Genomic DNA, 27,159 nt, shown 5'->3' on the forward strand with positions numbered 1-27,159 from the left:
ATCCTGTTCCCTTGCATAGAAGATGGAGAAAACTGGTTTCACCTAGGATGTGGCCCTCCCATTTGAATGGGAGCTTTATGATGACTCGCCAGTGTCTCTGGTCAGGTAGGGATGTGATACCAGCCCTGCTGGAATTAACTGAAATTATTAAAAATAGGAGACCATTAGACACTAATTTAACCATAAATTCTTTTATTAAGCCCAAAGGCTAAATGATATTTTAATCAATTGCCCTAAACATTCCTAAGCCTAAAAACACCCAATACAGTAATAAAGTATCCATAAGCATGTGATCAGTATACTTACATATAGGCCAGACTGAGTGAAAACTCTCATCCTGGCATAATCAAGTAGGATCTGATAACCTTCAGCTTCATGGCTCTCTTTATACCCTTCAGTTAAACTTGCTAGCTTTAGCAAAAGCCCAGTCTGAAAAAGTTTATCCTTGCTACTTTCCTTCCAACAAGGTCTTCCTTTCTTCTCTCTTCCCCACTCCTTGCTTACCAGCAGAACAGTGGGAAGGTTCATGTTTGTTTCTTTTAAGACACAGTTTGTCTTGTTACTAGAAAGAAAAGTAGTACTTGTGGCACCTTAAATTTATTTGAGGATATGCATCTGATGAAGTGAGCTGTAGCTCACGAAAGCTTATGCTCAAATAAACTGGTTCGTCTCTAAGGTGCCACAACTACTCCTTTTCTTTTTGCGAATACAGACTAACACGGCTGCTAGTCTGAAACCTGTCTTGTTACTGCAGCCTTTTATTTTTTTTGAACCATACATCCTTCCCACACAACAAGTAAAAATAATGCCACTAATTATTTTCACGACCTTCTTTTACCTGCTGATTGGGGTGTTACTAGCCACAAACCATAAAGCAAATACATTATTTTCTTAAACTTAATCTAACTTTAATTTCATAACTATTCCTACAGACCCTGATAACATGTGGCTGACTCCGTATCCCCTGAGGCATTTAGTGATACAATTTCATAAAATCAACCAGAATTTTCTAAGTTATAGTCAGATTCCCCAGATCATCACACCCTCCCAGCTATACCTGGTTGTGAAGAAGAGCCAGCACTTCAATATTCAGAGTTTCCACTGAGAATCCTGATGGGGCCAGTTAATATAGCTTGCCAGCAGATTTGCATTGGCCAAGTAGAACAAATCTGCCAGAATGTTTAGGAAGATGAGACCACCAATAAAAACTCACATATCTGGCAACCCCTTGCAGTACAGAACAAGTGAAACCTGTGAAGTTATGCAAGCTTGGAACCCATCTGATTTGAGGACTGTTTGTATAATTTTCTGAAAATGTAAAGCATTATATGTGCGCCAAGTACTATTCCTGTGGCATAGCTATTTTTGCTTCATCAAATGACAAAGAATGGACACCATAATTACAAACAGTGGTACATCTTTTTATTAGTACAGACAGTAAGATGCATAGCTTTTGCAATGAAAAAAATCATGTACAATCTTTAAGACACTTGACTAAATGCGTCTTTAATGTCTGCCTTGGACAGGGGGCAAACTTCACAGTGTAAAGTGATAATGCAAGGAAGATCATATCATGGCATGTTTCATAAAAATACCCTGAAGGCATTATCCAACAACCAGCGACAATTGTTAAATAGGATGTGTTTAACCACAAAACACAGTTTTAAGTATTCAAGTACTTATATTTTGGTTGTATAAACCCATCCTTCCCCACCCACATGTACCACCATGTGTTTAGCTAAAACAGTTCCAAGGCTGTTCAAGTTCTTCCAATACAAGAAGTTACTTCCTAGAAAAAAGACTACTTCCCCCTTCAATTACATGAACATTCCAAATAAAATTTAAAAATAATAAATTACAACAGTGGTGGTGGAAGGTTTGCATTGTTATAGGGATAGGCAAATAAGTGAGTACAGAGTCTTTCACCATTGCATAGTCTCCTGCACTAGCAAATGGGGGAGAGCACACCTAAAGCATTGCTTTTCTAGGCTGTCTGAATATCAGAAGGCAGTTCCTGCATGTAAATCCTGGATAGAGAGATCTCATCAAACCACTGATGAAATGCAGTCACACTTAAGTAATTTAGCAGCAATCAGATGTTTACTTGCTTTGTAAATTCTATAGACTCTCCGAGGCAGTCACCAGTTCAAACCACTGTCGCAGTGCATCACTGAGAGTCTCTGGGAGGGCATTCACATCTCTGAGGATTATGTAGAATGGGAATGGGAACTCTTCCATGTAGGATCTGATTTCAGGCATTTCTCCGGGGTCTTTGAATATAGGTACTTTAATGTCCAAGATGGAATCCTGTAAAAGAGTTGAAGGGATGACTGGACTGTAGGTACCATTTATCCAATTTTTCAAACACATTTCCCCAACATTGGACAATTAAAGGCAAAAATATTTTAAAATAAAACCCTAAATGCAACCCCCTCAGGGAAGTCAAATAGGGACAAGCATGACAAGCTGAAAATTAAAAAAAAAAAGTGCCTTTTTTCTCATATGCTTAGTCCTAAAACTGTACTGAGCAGAGAGTTACAGAATGAAATAGACTAAACTCCAAGCTTTTGTAATATTAAACAAACATATAAATAAATGCTAAGGAAAGACAAGAGACTAACATGACATGAACCTGCTATCACCTGGATCAATTTGCTTTTATGTTGTGTCATTCCCTGAGTATGCCCTTCCTTTGACTTTTAAGACTGTAAAGTTCTTTGGGTAGAAATTGTTTCTATTCACATTTGTACAATGGATAGCACAATGGGGCCCTGTTCCTGAGTTGGTGCTTTCGTAACAAATGTTAAATTACAAACTCAGATTAACCCTACCCCTGCTTCTTGTAAAGGAAAATAGAGCCTAGATTGCTCTGTGTAGCAGATCTAAAAGTTCCCATAGTGAGAAGCAAATTTTACCACCTCAAATTTAAGTTTGACATTAAAACCATGTTTAATCAGAACTTTGACAAACTACTATTAATCAGGAAAAGGTTTTAATAACAAATCAGGAAGGGTTTATTTAACTATCTTAGAGTTATCCTGTTGGCAACCTTTTCTTCCTACTTTCATCCTTAGAGCATTGCACTTGAGTTGATTCTTCCTCAATAAAGGTGCACTGCAGTAATGCTAAATATACTGAAATTCCGCTTTCTACTCCACTATGGAACCCTCCTGAAACCCTCCCACATCTCAGCTTCCAAACCCAGCACATGTCACACACCCAGCTACCAAACACTCTTTGCAAGTTGCCCAATCCAAACACTAAAAAGCTGCAAAACTCTCCTAGTTAGCAGCTCACTCTCTCAGCAGTTTTACTTTGTCTGATATTGGATCCCTATCACCTTCATGTCAAATAGAGGTAGCTGCCAGAAACTATCATTTTAAATCACAATTGAGAGGGAATAAATCAGCTCTTTCAAATTCCTTTTGCTTTCAACTTTTTAAATTTAGAAATCTAGTAGCTATTTCTGTTCTAGCCAAAATTTATGATGACAGTCCCTAAATAATTATAAATCACCTCAAAGTTTTTAGTGTATCCATCACTGTGGATGCAAGAAGTGCAAATGAAGGAAGTAATTCCTTGTAAAGTACCCGCAAAAAGAAAAGGAGGACTTGTGGCACCTTAGAAACTAACAAATTTATTTGAGCATAAGCTTTCGTGAACTACCACAGCTCACTTCATCGGATGCATCCGATGAAGCTTACGCTCAAATATATTTCAGAGTAGCAGCCCTGAAAGCACGAAAGCTTATGCTCAAATAAATTGGTTAGTCTCTAAGGTGCCACAAGTACTCCTTTTCTTTTTGTGGATACAGACTAACACAGCTGCTACTCTGAAACTTGTAAAGTACGTGAGTACCAACTGTATTGGAAAGTCCCAGTTCGCACCTCTCCTGCCCACATCTTGAGGCACAATCATGCTCACAATTTTATCAATGGAGTTCGAAACACCCTGGAATTACTTTTAGGGTCCCAACACCTTGTCTGCCAAGGAAGTGACAAACTAGCCCAGGACAAGGAAGAGTCCTTGCGTAGGCTTTTGTGGGATGAAAACTGGGTGCTTTTCTGTCAGACAGAACCTTTCTGAATAGTTGGGGGCACACTGTTCATAACTAGGAAATGGTTACACATAATGCAATGGTATGGTACTATATTTGTGTACAGCACCCAGAACAATGGGACCTGATTCTGATCAGGGCCCTTGCATACGATCAGAATACAAATACATTCTTACTATCTACCAGAAAACTACAGCAAATATTTTTCTATAAACCAATTTATGGTAGATTTAGGCAATTCAACAGCACAGCCAACAGAAAATACTTTACAGCACACAGTATTGTGCTGGTTGCCTCCCAGTACAAATAAAATGACACGGTTCCAAACCCAAAGAGTTTAAAATCTAATTTCAAATATGACATAAGGAGTCACAGTAGAGAGAGGTTGAGGGAGCACTGACAGATGTTGCACATTAATTAAATTTTAATGACTTCACTAAAGGATAATGAACAGCAAAGTGAACCAAAGAATTATTTTATATTAAACAAAATATCTTTGTTGACTCCTACAAAAGGCATAACCCAACTGTAGTTGCAAATGTACGACGGCTAAAAAAATGATCTTGGTATAAATTCCCAGCTAATTTTATAAGGCAACCATTAAGAATACTGTGTGTAGCTTTCCTTTCACTGCCCAGAATGCTGTTTGATTGTTCACTCACTCACCCGGGAATTAGGATTATCTAATACGACAAAAATGACAAAGATATTGGCATTTTGAGCAGCCTGAACTGCTGCTGTGACTCGTTCCTTGCCTTCTAGGAAAAGGCCTCTTCCATCAGATACTATCAAGAGCAGCTGAGCGGTTTCTAAGCACAGGGAAAACAATATTTTCAGTTCCAATAAATAAGAACTTCTAACTCATTTAAATTGAAAACAAAAACATTGCATTTTATCACAATTTATTTTTGTTGTATGCACAATGGAAAACCTCAATAACCTCCATAAGAAAACAAAGTTTGGTCAATTATTATTCTGTGACTTTTAAAAATTAAATTACAGCCCCAAGCAGATCAGGAAAGAGAATTTCTCTCCTAGAGATATGAGTTAGGCTTTGTCTACACGAGCACTTTTGTCGATCGGGGTGTGAAAAAAATACCGCCCTGACCGTCATAAGTTTCACCGACAAAAGTGTCGGTGTGGACAGTGATATGTCAGCAGGAAACGCTCTCCCACCAGCATAGAGCGGCTACATAGGAGACCTCACAGCAGCGCAGCTGCAGGGGTACTGCTGTGCTGCTGTAGTGCAGACATAGCCTTAGGCAATTTTTAAATGGCCATTACCTCCATAAGGAAAGATAACAGGCAGGAAAACTAAACTAGTGAATAAAGGTCTGGTATTGCATTCCTTGCTCACCACACTTGTCAGTTAGATAGGAATTTTGGGTGCACAAGGAATTCAAAGATTAGGCACCAGCTCTGCAGACTTGACTACTGCACATATCTGCTAAGGGGTTTATCCAACTTTCACTAAAATCAGTGGGAGCCTTTCTGAAGGTCAATGATTTCAAAGGTGTTTGAATAAAATATGTTACAACTTTAGTGCAATAAACTATTTCTAAACACAACTTAGTTGCTTTTTTTTTTGGCTAAATACCCAAAAAGTCTATACAGAATGTCTATTAAAATATTTTTTGAGATAATGAAGCACAAAACATGGTCTTGAACACATCTTTTTTTTTGCTTTATTTGAAAGATCATCAAATGGATCTTTTTTGTTTTGCTTAATTTGCTACTTAGTCCTGCAAATGGTATTCAAAGTTTCAGCTTTTAAAATGGAAGTGCCGAAAGAGCCTCTTAACCAAACATTCCGTTTGAACATTGAAGACCATGGTGCTGAAAAGTAAGTGTCATCTCAATGCTGCAAGTCTTCACAGTTTTTCTCTATGACAGCATAGGAAAGATATTGCATTAAGACTGTAGTGAGCTATGTTGCGATGGTAACAAGTATAATTAGCATTTAAAAAGTGCTTACCTGGATTGATATTTTGAGACAACTGCTGTGCTGCAGCAAACATATTTGCTGATGATTCTAGAAACTGCAGCGAAGACAAACAAGAGAAAAGCAAGCTAATTATAAGCCGATGCATTAATGCTGGAAAGATTTTTAAAACAATTGCACTGGTTAAGAGAGTTCATCAGACTTTTCTACATCTCCTACAAGTTGCTACTGAATGTGGAAGATCGCTGGAGTTGTCTGGGTGCCTATCAATGGCTGCTGTTCTTGATGGCAGTATGGGCATATTAGGGATGCCAGAACCACAAGACAGTCCAACAAAGGAGAAAACTCAGGCAAGGTCCAAAAGGTACCGCTACAAGATTTTTTTCAAGAACCAGCCAAAAGCAAAAGAATGACTTTGGTAAACTGATCCTCTTCAGAGCAAGTCCTGGTGCTTGGTCAATTAAAAGATACCAGTAATCACGTCCGGAGTTCTCTTTCTCCCTGTGGCCATAATCCTGAATTAGGATTAAGGCTATGAGTCGGTCAGAGAGGTCACGGATTCCGTGATTTCACATGACCTCCACAATTTCAGCCTGAGCAGCAGGACTCCAGCTGTCAGCCCCGCGTGATGGCATAGGCACCAACTTCTACTCGCAGCAGGGGGTGCTTGACCCCCCCCACCTCTGATCCCGCCCCGACTCCACCCTGCCCCACCCCTCCTGCCCCCATTCCAACCCCTTCCCCAAAATCTCTGCCCCAACTCCGCCCCTATTCCGACTCCTTCCCCAAATCCCCAACCCAGGCACACCTCTTCCCCTGAGTGAGCCATGTTCCCACTCCTCCCCTGTCCCTCCCGGAGCTTGCTATGCTGCCAAACAGCTGTTTGGCGGCGGCAAGTGCTGGGAGGTAGGCAGAGGACCGGGGACGCAGCGCGCTCAGGGGAGGAGACAGAGGTGAGGGCAACTTGGCTGCCGGTGGGTGCAGAGCACCCATTAATTTTTCCCCGTGGGTGCTCCAGCCCCAGAGCCACGGAGTCGGCGCCTATGGGTGGTGGTGCTCTGGCTCCAGCCTACTCGGGCTTCTGTGATTTATTCTTTATTGCCACGTCCTGTCTGTGACTTCTACTAAAAATACCCATGACAAAATCTTAGCCTTAATTGGGATCCACTAAAATAAATTCCTGCTGGACTTAAAATGGGACTCTTCCCCTACGCACTTAAATGGGATCCTGCATTAGTGCAGAATTTATACTAGTAAATCCAAATGTAGGATTAGCACCTGTACCAAAAATACAGTACAGCCTGAGCTGGCGGACTATCAGGGGAGAAGAGCACAAACAAAATTGACACTGCTGAGGATTAACTATTGCAACAAGATGCTAAGCTCTCCTATCCCTTATCTACTGAAGGTTAAATTGATGTACAGTGGAACAGCCATGCCATTCATGTATTTTGTTTTTATGTAAACATGAACAGTGCCTAAAGCCATGATTGTGAATGTCTTGTCTGGAACAAAAATTCTGCAACCCTGCAGTCCAAGAGGTACTTCTGCATACCTGAGCTATCTTAGTTTTCTTTTGTTGAAATTTGCAGAGGCGTAATATCCGTGTTCCTGACTGGTCACTGAATGGTTCATGGAATGGGTGCAGAAGTTGAACTGTCTCTCCAAAGCTGAAATTAAGTGTCATATGTGTGTGTTAAAAATATGTTTAATAAGAATTCTATATTGCTAATTTGCTCTAAAAATCTTAAAATAAATCCATGCTTAAAATATTCTCACCTACATACAGCAATCTGCCCCACTTCCAGAAGGGTCAATGCATTTCCAATCACTGCCAGGGATTCATATGCAAGCTAGGAAAAATGAAGTTAATCAAGATGAAGCAAAATGTTCAAAAGTATTTCTATATGCAGGGTTGTTGTAGCCATGTCAGTCTCAGGATGTGAGAGATATAAGGTTGGTAAGGTCATATCTTTTATTGGAATAACTTCTGTTGGTGACAGATATAAGCTATGGAGCTACACAGAGCTCTTCCACAGGGCTGGGAAAGGTACTCAGTATCACAGCTAAATACAAGGTGGAACAGATAGTTTAGCATAGGCAGTTGGCACATATTCTAATGGACCATTTGAGATGAAGTGGCCAGTTAACATCCCTGTAGTCATAGGATGAAAAGGAGGGTTAGTGGGTTACAGATTGCTGAAATAAGCCAGAAGTCCAGTGTCTTTATTAAGACCACGATTTTTAGTGTCTACCAAAGTTATGAATTTAAGCGCCCAGACTCATCTTTTGAAAGTGTTTTGCAGTTTCCCTTTGAGGATGAGGACTGATAGGTCAGATATAGAGTGATCGCTTTGTGAAAAGTGTTCGCCCACAGGTGATATGGTGGTTTTGTCATTTATCATTTTCCTGTGTGAGTTCATTCGCGAGCGTAGTGATTGTCTGGTTTCACTTACATAGTTGTTATTGGGGCATTTAGTATCCTGGATGAGGTACACCACATTTTGTGGTGAAGTGTTGCCAGTTCAATCTTTCAATCTTTTGGTGCTGAATTAAAAGCATATCAAAGTTCATTTTCATAATCCAGGAAAATCAAATTTAAATACCGCCCGTTAAGTATTTGTTTCCTTATATAATTGTGTATCTGTGTATATCAAATACAAACCTAGAGATATTACAAGCAAAACATTCGAAAAAATCTGATTTGAGGTATTAATGAATTACAGAAAGATTATGTTGCTGCTATTTGCAGTCAACTGAAATCCTGAGATAGGATATACACACTAACAGTTTAGGCTGATGAATGTAAATTAAAATGCTGCAATAATCAGACTGAGGGGAGTAAACATTTTTACTCAATACAAATTCTGTACTTTATAGATATATAAATGTGTCACTCATTTACCAGTGAAGCACAAAATATGCATTCTATACTGCAATTTAAAATATTTTAATAGTAGAGTTTGACTAAGGATTAGAAACTGCTTAAACTATCTTCATATTTTATGTGAGACATATTCAATTAATAGTGGACTCTCCTGTAAATTCAATCCTCTATCAGAGTCACCAATCCCTGTCTACTCAATAACAGCACCTTCCATGCAGAACAATTCTTGATATAAATCAGCTCTTCTTCTGATATACAATTATAAAAAAAGACCTTGTTTACTGTACTGCTTGATCATTATTTTGTGGAATAGGTTCCTTCCAAGGTTTTATTTGCCCTACCTGTTTGGAGTGGTTGTCTATCATACTAGACGAGTCATCAATGGCCAAGCAAATCTGGTACTGACGTTTGCTGGGCTTGGTTCTTCGCAACCAGATTTTATCCTTTCGGAACTGACTGGCAATATATGGAATCACTTTGCGCATATTCAGTCTTTTTCCTGTTCTGTAATCACCTCTGAGAGTTAAGGAGCCAACAAAAATATTAGTGGGGAGAGTCATTTTATTGATAATAGTTTATACAATTTGGTAATTATGCACAGCAACAAAGGCCGAGATTTTCAGAACTGGATGTCTAAAATTAGGCTCTTATGTCAATATTTAGGCCCCTACAAATTGGTCTGATTTTCAGCTTTATGGGGAGTTGGATGCTCAGCACTTTTGAAAACAGATTTTTAATGTAGGTGCCTAAATATGGAATTAGGAGCCTGACTTTAGGTACCCAGTGTTGAAAATTTTGGTAAAAAATTGTTTGACTTAAATCTTGTTCACAATCACTTGGAGCTAAACGGTGAATAATGCGGAGAAGATTTTGACTTCTAACATCATTTTGACTCACTAGAGCTTCCACTGAAATCAGTTCGATCATTGTATAAAAAAACCACCAAAAAAACTACACAGACTCAAGACAGTGAAGTCTTACAATTCTTCACTACCAAATCACATTTGCAAGTCATCAGATTTGAGAGTTCTAAGAGTTCCAATTAAAAAATAAAATGAATGTGCATGCATATAGGAAACAGTTACTACAAATATTAGAGGATACTGCTGAGGCCCAAAAGCAACAAGCTGTGGCTGTAAAGACGCTTGGCCCACAAAATGAGAGGTTAAGAGGCTAGAAGCCTTACACAGAAAAGACTTACTTCAACTTAGCTGCCTGAGTGGGTTCAAGTATGAGTCGTAGCTGCTCACAAAGCTGTTGTGAAAGAGGAGCGGTCAGTGCTAAATACCTCTGCCACATCTCAGCTGCCGTCTTTTCCTGTAACAGTACCAGACGAGACAAAACTCACTACATTCATTACGGACAAATGAAAAGCTGCGAAAAGCTGGAAGGAGAGAGCACAAGTCTGAGGACAACATTAACAGGACAAAGTAAGTCCTTCTGGTGAAGTTAGTGGGAAATGCTTGACGAAGGACTTATTTCTGGGCTCCAGTGGAATGTTCAAAAGAAAGCCTTCTAAAGGCAGAACAGTGTACTTATGTGCAGCTGAAGTTTTAAAGGCTAAAAAAAATAATTAAATCAATTCAGCAGGCTGAGCAGCTGATAATACTGTTATTGGAGGTATAACTAGTGCTGTGTAGTATACTGGCACTATTGGAGGAATCCATCCTGGAGTTGGAAAAGTCCTTGACAGAGGTAATGAGAAGTACTGGTGGGTGGATAAATAACCAATATATCACTCTCCATAAAGAAAGAATTTATATGGAATGGAGCTAAGTGGCTTTTCCATGCAGCTGACTTGCTAGTGACCTGAAAGAAGGAAAAGAAATTTTGAATAGATTTCCTGGAAAGAGGCCCATACCATCAGGCCTTGTTGCTATCTAGAAAGGGGCAGTCGATGTATTTATTTTTTCCAATGACTCCTACCATGCCAAGGAAAGTGCTACTGAAACATGTTACTCTGAACTGGTTTGAGCTAGAGAACCAAGCAGTATCTTATCTCTCACTATGAATTTGCAAAATACATTGTTTTAAAGAGCAATTTTTACAATCTTAATAAACAGAAAAGTGTCTTCTCCTTTAAAATTAATCTTACTAAACTTGTAACGTGTACGGAAAAATGTCGACTAAGGGCTCGAATACTAGCTTCTCTTTGATTAGTAAGGATGATATCTGTGTACCTCTCCTGCAAATGGACCTGCCCGGGCATGAGAGTCTGCCTGTGCAGTTTCATTTGCTGGACAGGGTCCTTACATCATAAGACAGCAGAAAATGGTGCACAGATACCTATTATTTTAGTCAACTCAGCTGTAAAGAGAAGACTTTATTAGCATTAGATTTTAAAAACCTCCCTTTAAACGTCACAGTATTCTAATGTTCAATGGCCGTTCTTGCCTCCAAGCCTACACCAAACGGTTTTAACATTTCCACTACAATTGCCACTTTATAAACAGTAATGTTTTGATAGTTAAACTAGCACCACAACAAGATGGCTGCTGGCCCATGGTCTCTGAGACTGGGTGTTAAAAATGACATCACTTTTTAGCAGGGTGACTGCCAATAAGAGGAGTCTCCATAATGACAATTTTAATCGAGAGTAATTTTCAATACAATTTAGTTTATAGCTGTGGTAATCGCAGCCAAGTTGAAGGAAGTTCTGGCATTAGACAATCTAAAAACAGATATTGTAACACTGCAGACAAAGGGGGCAGCTTCCAGTAGTAATGTCTACAGACTGGTACAGGTACAGTGGCATGTAACCCTGGTAAATTGCAGGTGTCACCTACTCAATGTGTAAGGACTCGACAGGTTTGAGAGAGAAGTGTCTCACTAACTTGACAGGTTAGAGGTCATTACCAGAGCAAGTTCAGAGCAGCTTTCTCTAAACTGCAGATAATGCTTTGGAAACATGATTTGAATCTTTGCCCAGGTGTAAGGTTTGTGTTAAGAAGTTTAAAGGACAAGCTAAAGACCACAAGACAGAGGGAGATTCAAATGGCTTAGTCTGAAAATTAGATTCCAGACTGTAAGTCTTCATCCATAACTTCAATACAATACAATATGAAAGAGCGCACATTAAGGATTCCTATTGCAGGTTAAGATCACTAACCTCATCTGGGTTTCCAGATTGCTGAGTTTGCCAAGCTTCCAGTTGCTTTTCCAGTTCCTGTCTCAACTCTTCAGGATCTTTAATTATATGCTAAAGGTAGATTTATGAGAAACGGAGATAGTCCATATATCAGTAACCTCCAATCTTTACAGCATCATAAAAAAATTATTAAGAGCCATTGAGAATTATAATAATGGCTAAGATACCTAGAAAACCAAGTTTAGCTTTCATTTTAAATTTCCATGATTGCTATTATCTCTTCTTGTTCTTCTGTACGGACACATAATTTTGGTTGTTACATGTATTTTGAATATGTATTAGAAGTACTGAATTTCAAGATGATTGATTTAAGTTGCCTTGCATCAAACTGTTGATTTTAATAATGACAGTAAAAAGAAAAATCAGTCTATTTCAATTTATTTAAATTTCCCAAAAGAAAAAGTTCACTCAGCAGCTAGTGGTAGACTCAAATAATTTTTTCTATTTAATGTATTAACATAGTATGGCAACTCACCTATCAGGCTAATATATTACTGTTTGATAGCTTGTGCACGCTTTGTTAAAATAACTTAAATTATATTTCTTCAGTCTTCACTGATGGTAACAGGACCTCAGACATCTAATCTTAGAGAGTAACTTAACAGGACTACAGTAAATGAGCCACATAATTGGTATTAAATAATCTCTAAAACCTGCATATTAGAAAGTTTAAAAATATTTTTCTTTATTGGGTTTTGTTTTAAACAAAATATTCAGCACATCACTGGAGAATCAGAAAAGTGCTGATAATTTCTGATCCCACAAGGAACTGTAAATCTCTCTTGTAATCTACTGCAGGTTAAGCGTAGGGGGGAATGGGAGTGTGTATGTATAGGACCCAGCTCCCTCTCCCTCGCTAAAAGCGAAGGGAGACCTCAACCCTTTTCCCCATGGCGTAGGTAAGTGATGCCTCCCCTCCTCATCTGGTGCAACAGGAGCTCCCCATCCTGTTTTAGTCTATTTTAATCACTTGATCTACCTGTATGTTTCCTCTTGTTTCACCTGTACATGGAAGAGCTAGACTATTCGGACCACAATTATATACATCTTTGCAGTCAGTAGCACTTCTCATAATGTTGTTTCATTCTTACTGGTAGGTCATTTGACACTACCAATATGTACAGGAACTTCAAAATACACTCCCTCTATCCCAAAATATCTGAAATTGTGATATAGTAAGACAACAAATTAAGATGAAAGGGTTTTGGCAATATCACACTGAAAAGGTTCCTCTTTCATAAACTGGCCCTCCACATAGCACATGTCTATACCCAAATTGCTATCTATAGACTGCTCAACCCCACAACCGATACCACAATTCTCCCCCAAATCTTCCCTGCCACTAAGGCTATTCCAATGCCACTGATGCACAGCTCCCACAACCCATCAGTGCAGGCCACACACTCCTGCCCACCCTTCCTCCTCTGCATAGGTGTTTAACCAGCGGGGGACACCCCAGATGTAACCAAGTAGTGGGGGAAATAAGAGTTTACATTCTAAATGAGCACTTCTCAGCTGTAAATTACATTAGATAGCTTCTCTCTCTCTCTCTCTCACTATTTCATATCCTTATGTAAAACAGCAGTGGGATGCTTTTGGTACAGTACCAGGACTGTAGTGTCCATCAAAAATTGATGGGCCGTATGTATAGTAGAGTCTTGGTTTCTTTCTGGTTCCTCCTCTGGCACCTTTGGTTGTTTGTCTGCGTTAGCATCTTTGACCTCCTCGGAGTTGAAAGCCTGGATTTCCAACTCCATTTCATCAGACCCTATAGTTACATAATGCACAGTTACTAAACATCGTGTCCACTAAATTAAATTATGGCTACTATATCTTGGCTCCCATGGGCAGAGAATTCCCAAGTCTATAATGTGCTTTGGAGCTTTTCCTGTTTTGGGCAGTTATGGTTGACAACAGTCAGGCCCATCTTCCTGCCAGCTGAGAGCAGCTCAGTTCTATTGCCCCTTTTCCCTTTTCCTTTGAGACAGTTCACTTCTCTTTATTCCATTCCCACTCAGCCCATCTAACCATTTTCTTCTCCAATTGGCACTTCTATGCTGCTGCGCCTGAGGAGACCACTCAGCCCACCCCTCAGACCCCTATTGTCTTGTTAAAATTGGGTTTTCTTGCATGCATCTGTGTGCTCCTGTCACTCAGATTGAAATGCATCTATAAGCCAGTTAAGAATGAAAAGAATTGACATCTGCCCACCTAAACGGAAACCATTTGCCTTCTTTATGGAAGTGAAAAAAGATTAAGGAGACCATTGCCTTGAAAGGGAGTAGCAAGGTACTCTGCCTCTCAACCAATTTAATAGTTAATGCTGGTTGCTGACTGGGACTTACAGTCGCAGCTTCAGACAAGCCCATTAAAAGCAGGCGTTTCAGAAATATCTATATAGAACTTCTTTAAAGGAAGTGAGGGGGCTATTTAAGGAGAGTTTACCAAGGGTTTTAGTGGCACTATACTTCTTTACTTCTGGCTTCAGCTCCTCTGTGTCTACAGCATTGAGGTCTTCATTGTTCTGCATTTCTGTCTCCATGGCTGCTTCTTCAGAAACCACCTCTTCCTTCTCTTCACCAAGAGGCATAGTAGGTTTCTGCTGCTCCTTGCTAGCTACATCTGAACAAAGGGAACAGGACACACATTAAAGGAAAAAAAACAACTACTTTGCATTTTGAGGTTCTTCCATATCAGCACTCTAACAGAAAAACACATATCATATTTCAAATACCTGAAACCTCTATTTTGTTTTCTCTCAAGGTTTCACTTAAGTAAAACTTAAATCTGTGAAGCCGTTGAATGGGTGGAAAAATCAGTCTGAGCTATTGTCTCAATAACTGTACAATGTGAGCTGTGCTATGCTAGGAAACTAATGGTGTTAATCTACTTAAATTAATAATGGTTTTAAGTTATTGCTTTTTCAAACCCCGCATCCTCTCTGCCCCAAAAAAACCAAAAAATAATAATAATAAAAAAAAATACTCCAATGCGTTAAAAAAGCCAGCAACTTACTTCATATGGAGTAAACATAAAAAATGTACTTGGTTAACCTGAATATTTCACAGGAGTGTTAACAATGAAGACTGCAAGGCAAACAAAGTGAGATTTAAGGTAAAGTTTTTAAAAGTTTCAAACTTATGTAGGTGCCTAAGTCCCATTTTTAAAAGTGACTGACACTTAGAACCCTAAGTTTCACTCAAAATCAATGGCAGTTCAGGTCCTAAGTACCTAAGGCACTTTTGAAAATGGGATTTAGGTACTTCTAAAAACTTTAAGCTTGATCTATTGTGTCCAACTTTACCAGTACCAATGAAACAGTGATTTTATTATGAAAGAAGAGCAAAAAGCAATTACTTAAAAATCTGAAAAATTAAAAAAAAATCAAGAAATTTATTAAAAACAAAAGTTTGCTAAAAATCTTTAAACTATTTTGTTCCTATACACTGAGCCAAAATGGTGTAATTAGTAAGAAACTCTTCAGATAATAGGAGCCTTGCCCTCAATTCTGCAATGTTCATTCTTTAAATCTGAAGTTAATCTCCGAAGCCTTGTAAACACTGCCATACCATAAGTTTGTGCATCGTAGGATTCAGTGCCTTGTTTAATGTGTTCAAACGCATCAGCTTCTTCCACATTTTGTTCAGGCTGAGTTGTATTCTGTTTGGCTTCACTGCTGGATTCTATGGTTCTCAGTCGCTTGTGGACATGTTCACTGTGGTCCCCCATTGAGCGCTCATTGTCAGCCTGACCAGGTTTCCTCTTAAAACTCTGAAAATGGCAAATAAACACCAGGCATTTCTGATAAGGAAGTTGGAATCCGACCAAAAGGTTATGAACCAGAGTAAACAAGAAGTAATTTATTTATTTGGTATTGCATGTTAGAAATTAATTCTTACTACTATAATGTACAAGAAAAAGAAAACGCAACCTGTGTATTTTTTCTGCTTTGTTTCTGAGAAGCCAGTCGTGCCATTAAGTTGGATTCATGGCCTTCTGTTTGATTTGCATCTGCAGCTCCACTCCCATGTTCCTAAAAGACAAAAGGCCAAAAGGAAAAAATATTCACCTGCTGTTCTGCTGGCTTGTAAGAAAACTGTCGTCGCAAGACTAGGCATAAATGCTTTAGCACTTACTATACAAAAATTCTAGAAACTAAATGGGACTATGGCTTTTCATCTTATACAACTGAGCTATGGCTGAGCTGAACTGAGTTCTGGGGAATAAAAGTAAGAGCTTGCGTATATGTGCTATTTTTGTAGTGTGCAGATAATACACAATTCCATGGCTGAAGAATTAGCAAAAACAAACACTTCTGAGTGCCTGGGAGTTATCTGAAGAAACTGCAGATAAATTCATATAGATACACTCAGACTCAAATTTGAGAAAACTAATATTGTTTCTTGCTTGTAATTTGTCCCTAACTGTATTTAAACTTAGTATATACACAAGCGCTTTCCACATTCAGATAACCCTTTAAAGAGTATTCACTCTGTTCTAGACGTACGAAAGGAAGCACACAGATAAATTTGAAGTTAGATTCCCTAAGTATTAATAAGGACAAAACACTTCAAAGATATAATGCCCAAACTGCTTATTTAAAAAGCATTTAACAAGACAAAACAAAAAATCCATAGAAGTTCAACTAAGATATTTCCATTTATTTCACCTCTTTAGCCTGGTCCTTTTCTGAAGCTGCTCCAGCCAGCTCAACAGCACTGTCACTCTGCAGATTTTCTTCTCCTGTCGACCCATGAGCTTCATGTTCCATTCTCTCTACAGATTCAGGTAACTGCTCATCCTTCTCCAGACTATCTTCATCCTCTTCTTCCTGAAGTGATATCAAATACAGGTCTAGCACTCTAAAAATGTAGGGGCATGGTCATCGTGGTGACATAAGATAGTTTAGAAATAAGCAGTGTCTATTTTATCTAAGTGGGGAATCCGTATTTCTCCCACAATATCACTGGAATTTTCTTCAGGTGTTTCTGCTACTACTGCCACAGGAAAAAAAATATCATAAGCCTCTTAATGGAGAAGTAAAAGTTGTTATTCTTCAAATAAGGGAGAATTCCTCTGCTAAATTTTATTAAAAGAAACCCCGATTATCCATATAGAGTAAAAACATGTTTTTTAACCTGAGGTTGAAGGCCTTGGTCAGCAGCTGGGATCCCTTTCTCTCTCTCCTCTTCAGCAGATTCTTTATCTTCTGTCAGTGGTTGTGTTTTCTCCTCTTCATTTTCCTCAGAGTTTTCTGTATTTCCTTCTTCTTGGTCATCAGCTTCTTCCCCCACTTCACCTTCACCCTCTGCTTTATCTTCAGAGGTGCTTCCTTCAGCTGGCTCTGGATCTCTGCCTGTATCTTGAGTATCTTCTCCATCCTTATCTTCTCCATTTTCAGCCTCATCTAAATCCACTGGCTTCTCTTCTATCTCAAAAGGATTTTCTTCTTCTGAGTTAAAGGATAAAGAAGTGATATAAAACTTTCAGGAAACAGAGAAAGCCTAACTGGAAGAAAAAAGCCTAGTGTTTCAAAATCATAACAGAAAAAAAATACAGCAGTCCCTTGTGTGCAGAATCTATGATTTCTCATAATAGCCATTTGCCTCCTCTCAGGTATGTATATAAGGGCCCATCAGGGTCTATTCCTATTAACTAGCCCTGATCTAAATTTTCTCAGCTTTAAGTAGACTTTATTAACTGCAAATACTTGGAGGTACTATAGAAAGTACAGAGAATGCAGCAACTGGGCAATAAAACATTCTGCCTGGGGAGGCTGTTGAATCATCACTACTAGATAACCCCTCGGAATATGTTAGATGAAATACTTGAATTATGAGATAAAATGTATTCCATACAGGTGACTGTAACAAATAGACTCTCATCCAGCCCTACTGTCCAATTCTTGATGCCAAAACATACTGTGAACTAACCAGTATGTAAAACTAGCAATTTTTATCTTCTGGTCTTAATGGTACATTTGGGTTGTTGTGCAACAGATTTTCTTACAAGGGATCTTATCTGACTCTTCCCTCAAGCTCCTCACTATTTGAGGTTCTCAAATAGTTCTCCACTGCGTAGTTGTAGAGACAATTTCTTAGTTGGTACCTTCTCCTTCCTTGTCCTCATCACTCCTCTCTTCATTCTCTAAGTTCAGGTCATCAGGAAGGTCCAAAGCTTCAGCTTCAAGCTGCTTCTCTTGCTTACCATGATAGGGATCTGCCTCATTCTCATCATATTCACGCTGATAAGCAGGAGAAGGAAGCAACATATTGTAAGTACAGGGGAAGGGGAAACGGGTTCAGAAGCAATTTCTCTGGGAAATGGAGATACATATATGGCACATTAAATTTTGCATTCAAAAATGGTAAATAGTAATTTCTACTAATTAGTTTCTCCAAGTCCCTAGGCCAGCCTGAACGGTGGGTTTGAAATTCTATTAAAGCAGCATATTCTTTTTGGTGAAGACACCCTGCTCTCTATCAAGATTAATTCCAGCAGTCATCTTTACCTTTTGTGCTGAATAAGGTGATGCTTCTCCTCAAGAACTGTACAAAGCTGCCCCCGGGAAGCCTTTCATACCTTTTCAAAGACTCAGTGGGGTTAGGCTGTATAGCTGCCATCCTCAATTAACAGGTGCTGCCTGCAACATCTTTTCTAAAGTATGCACCCTGCTGTCTGTTCTAGAGCTGCCTGAATAGCAGAGAGGGATGCTAAAGAAAAGTATTTCTTACCCACTACTCTGGCTTTTTCTTTAAGCCTTGCTGTGCCAATCAATCCTTTCTGTCCCCAAACATCATGCTGCTGTGTTTAGAATATAATTTTTATTGTCCAAAGTCTTAGAGCAGCCAGCTCTATTTCACATCCCTAGGTTGCATAGGTTTCAGAGGAACAGCCGTGTTAGTCTGTATTCGCAAAAAGAAAAGGAGTACTTGTGGCACCTTAGAGACTAACCAATTTATTTGAGCATGAGCTTTCGTGAGCTACAGCTCACTTCATCAGATGTGCTGCAGTTTCCACGGTATACATCTGATGAAGTGAGCTGTAGCTCACGAAAGCTCATGCTCAAATAAATTGGTTAGTCTCTAAGGTGCCAGAAGTACTCCTTTTCTTCTAGGTTGCATAGCCATTGTTTGGGCTGGCATAGATGGGTTTCTGAGGACTAGCAATTTACAGACATAGAAAGTCACAAAAACTAAAGACTACTCAGTTTAGGATGCAACTAAGTCTGTGTACTTAATTCTTTATTTTTAAAACCTTATGACAAATGCACCAAGGACAAAATAGGCAGCAGTTTGAATAAATATCACTGAATTGTGAGAGCAAAACTTCAGAATAGCACAGAATGGAGAGGCACTCTGCCGATCAATTAGTATTTTTAGGTAAAGTAAATGTAAGGAATCTCTGACTTTTGGAGCAATAGAATATATATAGTATATTGAATGTGTTATTTTTGTCACTAAGATACAGTATAGTTTTTGGCAAGGTTCTTCAGTTACAAGATAAAAACAATTCAAGTTCTCAGCAATACATAATGGACTAGAGGTATTTTAACAGCAGATCAGTATTCCCACTGAAATAATAAATGGCTTGTAACAATCTTGATTTTTCTTTTAAACTAGGCTAGCCATTTTTAATTTATAAAAATATATATATATATATATTTTAATCAGCCAGTAATATGCCATTACAACCCTTAGCATAAGTAGTACAACATTACACGCTTCTGAAGACCCTTTAAAGTACAGTATTCTTAGTTCTGTTTTAAAACCTTTTTACCTCATCTATTTGTTCGTGAATTTTCTCTTTGTTTTCACCATCCTCTGCTTGTTCCTCTTTTTCTTCATCCTTGGATGGCTTCTTTTTATCATTTTTATTGCCTGCATCCAAGTTGTCATCTTTTGCAACAAGCTCAGAATCACCCTGAGTATGGACAAAAAAAATCCAGAAAGTGATTATGCAAAATGCTAAAAAGTCTGTGTAATTACAGGGCCGCAGTTCCCAAAGGAAACAAACCAAACACATTTAGGATATATTCAAATTGCCCCCTTCTGAGGCCACTACAGAAGTGGTTACCTTCTTCAATTAATGTGCAACTACTACAGTCATGACTGACTTACCCATACTCAGCAAGCATGGACAACCTTACATCAGGGCAAGGCAAAAGGTTCACAGGGGACATATTTGGTTCAGGGTGATTTAATTCAGTTGGACATGTGATTGCATTGTGAGTTTGAAACTCTCCATATCATGCTATAACTATGAGGATCAGATGCTTTCCTAAGGCTGGTCAGGAAAGTCCAAACTCTTGAAGATCAACTCTGGAGAAATCTGGGTTTGCTGAATTAGGGACAAGAGCCAAACCCTTACTGCTTCCATTTTACATACCCCCTCTTTTGAAGGGAGAATTTAACTACTCTCCCCCTTTATGACAGGTCTCATACTCTAGGTCACACTGAGTTAGTGAGGTTGTTACTCCTGAGGGCATTCTGTGCCAAAAAATTAAAAATTCTGTGCACAGTATTTTACAATTGTTCAAATTTTATTTGTCAAATATGTGGAGGCTCCAGCATGGCACTGGGGAGCACAGGCCACTGGCTGCACAGAGGTAGGAGATCACTCTGCAGCTCCCACGCCGGGACATGGCTCAACAGTGGGGCTGCACCCAATCCTGACACACCGCAAAGACTGAGCCTGCCTCAGAAACACCCCAGGGCCCTGCCCCTCTGTGCCAGGTTCACCAAATGCAGGCAGGCTCAGTCCGGCAGGATCCAAGTGTGGAGGGGCTTAGTGTGGGGAGATCCAGGTGTGGGTTGAGAGGGTTCTTTGTGGGGCAATCTGGGTGCGGGAGGCAATCTGGATGCACAGTGGCTTGTTGGGGGATTCTGGGTTCAATGGTAATGGGACTCTGGGGGGCGGGGGGTCCAGGTGAAGATGGTTGGAGCTCAGCGAGGCAGAGTCTGGGTGTAGGGGGGGGACAGAGTTCAGCAGGAGAGTCTGGAAGGGGGGGTTCAGTGGGAGGGTGAGGCTCAGTGGGGCGGGGATCCAGGTGCAGCTGGTTGGGGCTTGGTGGAGTGGGGATCTGGGTGCAGGTGGCTCGTCAGGGTGGTGCAAGTGCAGTGGGGCTTGGCGTGGAGGGGTGAGGCTCAGTGAGAGAGGCTGGGTATGAAGAGGTCTGGATGAATGGGGGTTGGGCGGATGGAGGAGCAGCTCTCCTCCCCCTGCAGCTGAGGAGCGATGAGATGGGAGTTTTCAGAGCTTCCTGTAGCCTGTGGAGAAATCTGGGGGATGGGTCTGACCGGCCCCAGATGCCATGCAGGGGAAGAGGAAGTCCAGTCCTCCCCAGCCCAGCCAGGACTAGGAGCTGAGTCCAGCACAGGGTAGGAGCCACCAGTTGGGTCTTCCCCAGTCCCGCCCTCTGTCCCAGAGTGATTTACCTCTCTACTGGCTGTCCTGGGCACCCAAAACATACTGCTGGGGAGGGTCATATGACTTGTCTTGTGGCTTCCCTGTCAGAAAGTCATTTTTCTGCGGGGAAGCAACGAAATCTGCGGGGGACATGAATTCTGCACATGCGAAGTAGCGCAGAATTCACCCAGGAGGAAACAGTTGTACACATGGTAATAACATTGTACTATTTTTTATTTCTTTTGATCTCCTTTTGTTTTTTTACCTCATCCATTCCTGGTCCGGATTCTTCTGTTTTACTGTCATCATTGTCATTGTCCTCTTCATCATCATCGTCATTGTCATCACCCCAGAGCCTCTCATCCAGTTTATCAGCTTCAGCGTCACCAAGATTTCCCATCTGTTTATCCAGCTCTTCATCTTCATCTGATTTCTCACTGTCTTCTGTGTACAATACCACAACTCAATGGAACATGTCGCAACACTAATTCTTTCAAAGTGCTATATATACATATATATTTTTTTATTTAAAGTACACTGATGAGAAAATGCATTGACTCTGGACTTTTCCAAAATGTCACTTTACTCTGAAAAGCATTAAAAGATAGTCTCTTGCAATTCAAACATGAAGCCTGTTTAGAAGCAGCTGGTGATTCTATGCACACACAATCTACTAAGGCAAGAAATAATTTTGCCAAGTCTATCCTGTACAAGTTCTATTACAATATGCTGCTGCACAGCAAGCATGTGTGTTTTGCTGCAGGATTTTTAGTTAAGTGAAATTTGTTATGAATTTATTATAAAGCACTGTAAAATCAAAATTTTCCCCCTAAAAAGTTTGCTCTATTTTCCTAAGTGACAGTCAAAAGTCAGTAACAGCCTATTTCTTTTGTACAAATATATTATAGCTTTGCTGAATATTGGCATTTACTGAAACACTCATTACTTTGAAAGACATCTGAAGTCATTAACCCATCTGTAGCACTGTGATAGGTCATTTGACAATAGGAAGGACAACCCATTCATTTGTTCCAGTTCCACGCATCTGTTACAACTGAGGATTGTGAAGTTGGCTGTAGTTTGTGTTTTGTAACTCTGACTTGTTACTATTTATACTTTATTTTTTTCTATTCTATTCTTAGAGTTGGTTTAAGAGTGTCTGTATGCTTTGCTATGTGAAAGCAGGAACTGTTACTGAATTAGTCAATTGCATTTCTAGAAACTACAAGAGTGATATCTTACCAGACTGCCTTAATGAAAGAAACAAACCTTTTTTGTCCTGTTCCCCATCATGCATTTTCCCTTCAAAGTCCTCTGACATTTCAATTGCATTGTCCTCTCCTTCAATGTCTGGTTTGGAGTCTGGATCCTCTTTCTCCTTTTCTTGACCTTTTTGATAAGTGTCTTCCACCTGGATTATTAAATCAACAGTTACAATGGGTTTGTTTTCAAGATTAATGCTTGGTTTAACATTACCTTGATAACTAACTCATTGTAACTATTTTTATCTTGATATAAAACCTAACTTCTTCGTTGAACAGTAAAGCATCTCCATTTGTTTCTTTCACCTAAATACAATCTGTGTATTCTATTTTTTAGAACTTGAAATTAAAGAAAAAAAAAAAACACAGATTTTCTCTTTCCATGGTTGTATTAAAAAAGAATAACCAACATATTCCTATCCTTTGAGTTTAGGAAGTTTCATATAAATCAAAATTGCTTACTGAATCCCTCAAAACATACCAGTACCAGAATTATAACCTAATCAATGGTTATATTAGTATTGCTGCCTTTTGTCATTTTTAAAAAGTATAACATTTACAGGATTGAAGGTCTGAACATTTCTACTTTCTACCGTCCTTTTCATTGGTAAAAATGTCCCAAAAAAAGAACTTGAACCTAACAGAAACTATTTTGCAGTGTTCAGCAATTTACAGGAGCCAAGAATGCTGCTTAAACATCGAATCTTACCCCGCTGGAATTTAGAAGGAAAAGGCAATTTACTCTGAAAGACCAAATTTACAACAAATTCCACTCACAGTAACCAATGTTAGGGTTATACTACAAATTTGGTTTGCTGTGGCTCATGCTAATCCTCAAAATAAATCTTGATTTCAAATAACTGACCAGCGATTCATTCCTAGTTATCCTTGAACCAAACCCCACACACATACCTGGTCTTCGTTTTCTATTTTGTCACTCACATCCTTCTTGCCTTCCCCATCTCCAATACCACCTCCCTCATAATCGTGGAACTCTGTTGCTCCCTCTCCAGCTGCATCCTCCATTAATTCTTTTGGCAGACAAAATCCCTACGAAAGGGAAACATATTTACTGATAAATAGTCAAAAATTAGTACTGACAAGTAAAGACAGTATAAGTGACAGTATTTTAAACAATAAGAACAAAAAGTGTTATACTTTGAGATCCATTTCCTTATATTGGCCCTACTTCTACAGTATTTCTTCCTAGAAATATATATTTGTGCAAATTTGAATAAACCTGAATAGAAATCAATTGTTTCATTAGCAATGAAAAGCGTAAAAAAAGACTCAAAATCTCGAAGCAGTCTCACATTTCTTGTTTGCATCCCATCTGGCACACTGTAACTCTACCACGCTGCCGCTACATGCAACCAAGAAATGAACCAGAAAATCCCTGAAATCTCTTGAAAAATCAATGGAGAAAGCAAATTTTAGACATTTGTAAGTAAATTCAAACTGTACTTACACAATGTATATATTTACATTTAAACCATTGTAGACTTTTGTCTACATTATGTACAATTAATATCAATCTAATAATTTCTCTAAAGGTTCTTACCTTTTGGGTGAGCTCTGTAAATATACTAGTTAGAACAGAAAGCAATTTCCCAGTACTTCTGTGAGATGCCAAGGAAACAATGAGATAGAACAGGATAAGATCTGAATACTTGGAAAGCATGGGCATTAGGCGCACAAGTAAGTAGCAGGATTGATTGAAGAACTGCAAATTAAAGATAAGGGAAAACGAGATTCCAGTCATATAACTCCATCTACGTTAAAATGAGTCCTCAGTCAGGGTAACAATACTGAAAACATAAATCCTTAAATCATGTGCTGCCTTGACTAACTAATGTGTCTGCACCATAAATCCAGTTTAGTTTAACAGGTGCCTTTTAGAAACTCTCCATCCTGAAAAATGTATTGTAACTATCTGTTCTCAAGAAATAACTGTGTGGAGTGAAGTGACTTCTTTTGTATTAAAGAACTCAATTTTAAGCCTAGAAAAATACATGAAAATATTTTTTCAGATACACAGCCATTGGACATATTTTACTTAAATTCCTTCGGTTTCTGGTGCTTTTTCTATCTTTTGCATTTCACAAAAGCCAAACCTTTCTTTCCCTATAAAAAGCAAAGGCTTGTCTATAAGAACAGTTAGTCGGTGGCAAGCTGGGATATAAATCTATCTCGCACTAGTCTGCCAGACATTAACTGTCCATGTGGACCCTGCTTCCATGCAATGGAAGTTCTACAGTGCACTTTGATCCACCCTGTTTTCACACATCTTTCCAATTCTAAGGATAAATGCAGATGGGATAGGTGGCGAGGCAGAGACAGTGAATATTTATGAACCCATGTTCAAATCTTCCTCCCTTTGGGACCACAATACAAAGAGAAAGGGAAGAATGAATTTACCTTGTGTTTGTCTGCTGTGCAATCCTCTCCATAAGATTTCAGTCTTTCCAGGAGTTCTGAAATGGCTGAAATTATTTTCTGCACATGCAGAGAACTCACATCAGCATAGAGGTCTTCATCCAAGAGCTGAGTTAAAAGCCCTGACTTGAGTCTGTCGGCTGAGGCCTCCTCCTCTTTGACAGAAATACAGAAACACCAAGTTACCAAAAACAGTCTCTACACTCTCAAAGTAAGAAATCCACCAATTCCTATCCTTATTAAGTTTTCATAGGTAGTTCCAATTAACATGAAATCTGTGATATTCAGTAACAGATGCTACTTAAATACAGGTGTAACCTAGGTGTGCATAATTTACACTCACAGACTTACCATCTTCCTCCGAGCATTTTTCTTCCTCCTTTCCTTCTTCCTGTTTTCTCTCCGTTAAACACTGGATAGCATACAGGACAACATGGATGGCAGTTTCTACTTGCACTGAGAAATGTTCTACAAACCCATCATCTGATTCTTGGTTCCCTTTTGAAACATAAAATAGCCATCTTAACATGGGAATGCATTAAATTTAAGTGCATTAGTAGTCGTCATATTTTCCTCATATACAGCACACATTGCTCTACATGATACACTGACTGGCACCTATTTAAACTGGGAGAGTTACACTTTTTCCAGGGATAGGCAATGGATGTTATTAGGGATGTGCTGAAAGCTTAATTAAACAAAGAGAAGCAGAGCACTCAGACTTAAAAGTTTGGGCAAGGAGGCATTTAATCAACCCTGCAGTGGTCCAGCAGTTCCAGCCCCAGCATCTGGGTTAAGACTTTGGTGTCCACTGCACATTGACCGGGAGAATCCAAAAGCATAGGAAGTTTAAAAGGACTGGTGCATCTGGGACCAACCAGAGATCTCTAAAAAGGTGGTGGGGGATTGTGTAGCAGGGAACCTCAAAATTTTTAGCAAAGCATTCCAACCTTTCAGGGGTTAGCCAAAATGAAATGTGGAAGGTTTGCCCATCATTAAAAGAGATACTCTTAAAGATCACACAAGACATTGACAATTCTTTGGCTTAAAATATACTTGCTCAAAGCAAGCTCATGGAAGACAACAGCCAACAAAATAGTCTTGTTAATTTTCTCCCACACAGTGTGGGTGAATGTTTACACTCATGGAATTATGGTGCACATAGTGCAGACAGGCACCATGCAAGTTTCCTCATACATCCCTCCCTAAGTTTTTTTTCTTAATCCTGAACTACAGCTACAAAATTAAGCAGACACTATAGACTACACAAGTTGTGTGATGACTTTGCAACGGACAAAAACTTCAGACGAGACCAAACTAGTTTTACTGTGCCCTAGGCACATTTTCAGATGTCCTGAATTCTCATTTAAATTTCAAGATTTAGAGGAGCAGTCCTTACCATCACAGTCTGACGTCAAACTGAGAAGCTGGGTTTTCCAGGTAGTGAAGTCTGCGGCAGTTTTATTAACTTCCCCTTGGATGTATTCTAGGCTCTTGATTAATGCCATCTGCTTTGTGGACTGCCTACCTTCCATCCCTTGAAGAACATATAAGGACTCTATGCTCTGCAACTGAGCTGAGACTTTCAACAAACAGCTCAGCCCTGAACTGCAAAATTCAAAATCTTTCCTGGAAGAAGAAAGAAATGGCATAATACTGAAAGAAACATACATTTAAAATTATGCCTTTACTCTTTAAGATGGAGATTACTTTATTTCCTAATGGAATAAAAGTCATGGAAACAAGCACTGATGCCACCCATACGAAGTATAATATTGCTTAAAGGGTACCTGAAAAGAACAGATGGAGTATGTACTGCTTTGCTTCTTTGTGATGTATAAAAAAAGCTCGAGATGGTGGTGGTTTGGGGTGTTGTTTTTTTTAACTAAAAAAAAATTCTACTTTTATTTTTACATTAGAAATTCATGCCTTGTCTAAACTGGAACTATAGGAATAACAGGGGAACCAGTGGGATGATATCACTGGAAACCAGAGACAAACGCTGAGCAACAGAGGGCA

General features: G+C 39.2%; 1 protein-coding gene across 4 annotated transcripts in view; it reads right to left on the reverse strand.

Moving 5' to 3' along the window:
• Positions 1–1,400: 1,400 nt before the first annotated feature.
• MDN1 (midasin AAA ATPase 1) overlaps positions 1,401–27,159 on the reverse strand; it is a 164,194-nt gene continuing 138,435 nt past the window's right edge. For 3 of the 4 annotated variants that reach the window (XM_075126580.1, XM_075126579.1, XM_075126577.1), the window contains exons 80-102: positions 26,540–26,769; positions 25,492–25,638; positions 25,123–25,295; positions 24,266–24,427; positions 23,617–23,754; positions 22,712–22,853; positions 21,708–21,886; positions 19,814–19,957; positions 18,143–18,278; positions 17,173–17,486; positions 16,704–16,865; positions 15,966–16,067; positions 15,604–15,805; positions 14,480–14,656; positions 13,642–13,802; positions 11,996–12,085; positions 10,088–10,203; positions 9,228–9,402; positions 7,779–7,852; positions 7,555–7,669; positions 6,033–6,096; positions 4,724–4,866; positions 1,401–2,307 (exon numbers count right to left, since the gene is read on the reverse strand). In XM_075126580.1, coding sequence (XP_074982681.1) covers positions 2,119–2,307; positions 4,724–4,866; positions 6,033–6,096; positions 7,555–7,669; positions 7,779–7,852; positions 9,228–9,402; positions 10,088–10,203; positions 11,996–12,085; positions 13,642–13,802; positions 14,480–14,656; positions 15,604–15,805; positions 15,966–16,067; positions 16,704–16,865; positions 17,173–17,486; positions 18,143–18,278; positions 19,814–19,957; positions 21,708–21,886; positions 22,712–22,853; positions 23,617–23,754; positions 24,266–24,427; positions 25,123–25,295; positions 25,492–25,638; positions 26,540–26,769 — 3,535 coding nt within the window. In that variant the 3' untranslated portion in view covers positions 1,401–2,118. The remainder of the gene's footprint in view (positions 2,308–4,723; positions 4,867–6,032; positions 6,097–7,554; positions 7,670–7,778; positions 7,853–9,227; positions 9,403–10,087; positions 10,204–11,995; positions 12,086–13,641; positions 13,803–14,479; positions 14,657–15,603; positions 15,806–15,965; positions 16,068–16,703; positions 16,866–17,172; positions 17,487–18,142; positions 18,279–19,813; positions 19,958–21,707; positions 21,887–22,711; positions 22,854–23,616; positions 23,755–24,265; positions 24,428–25,122; positions 25,296–25,491; positions 25,639–26,539; positions 26,770–27,159) is intronic. The other variant, XM_075126578.1, reaches the window with a different exon arrangement.

This window comes from Caretta caretta, chromosome 3 (assembly GCF_965140235.1).
Source record: "Caretta caretta isolate rCarCar2 chromosome 3, rCarCar1.hap1, whole genome shotgun sequence".
Taxonomy (NCBI): domain Eukaryota; kingdom Metazoa; phylum Chordata; order Testudines; family Cheloniidae; genus Caretta; species Caretta caretta.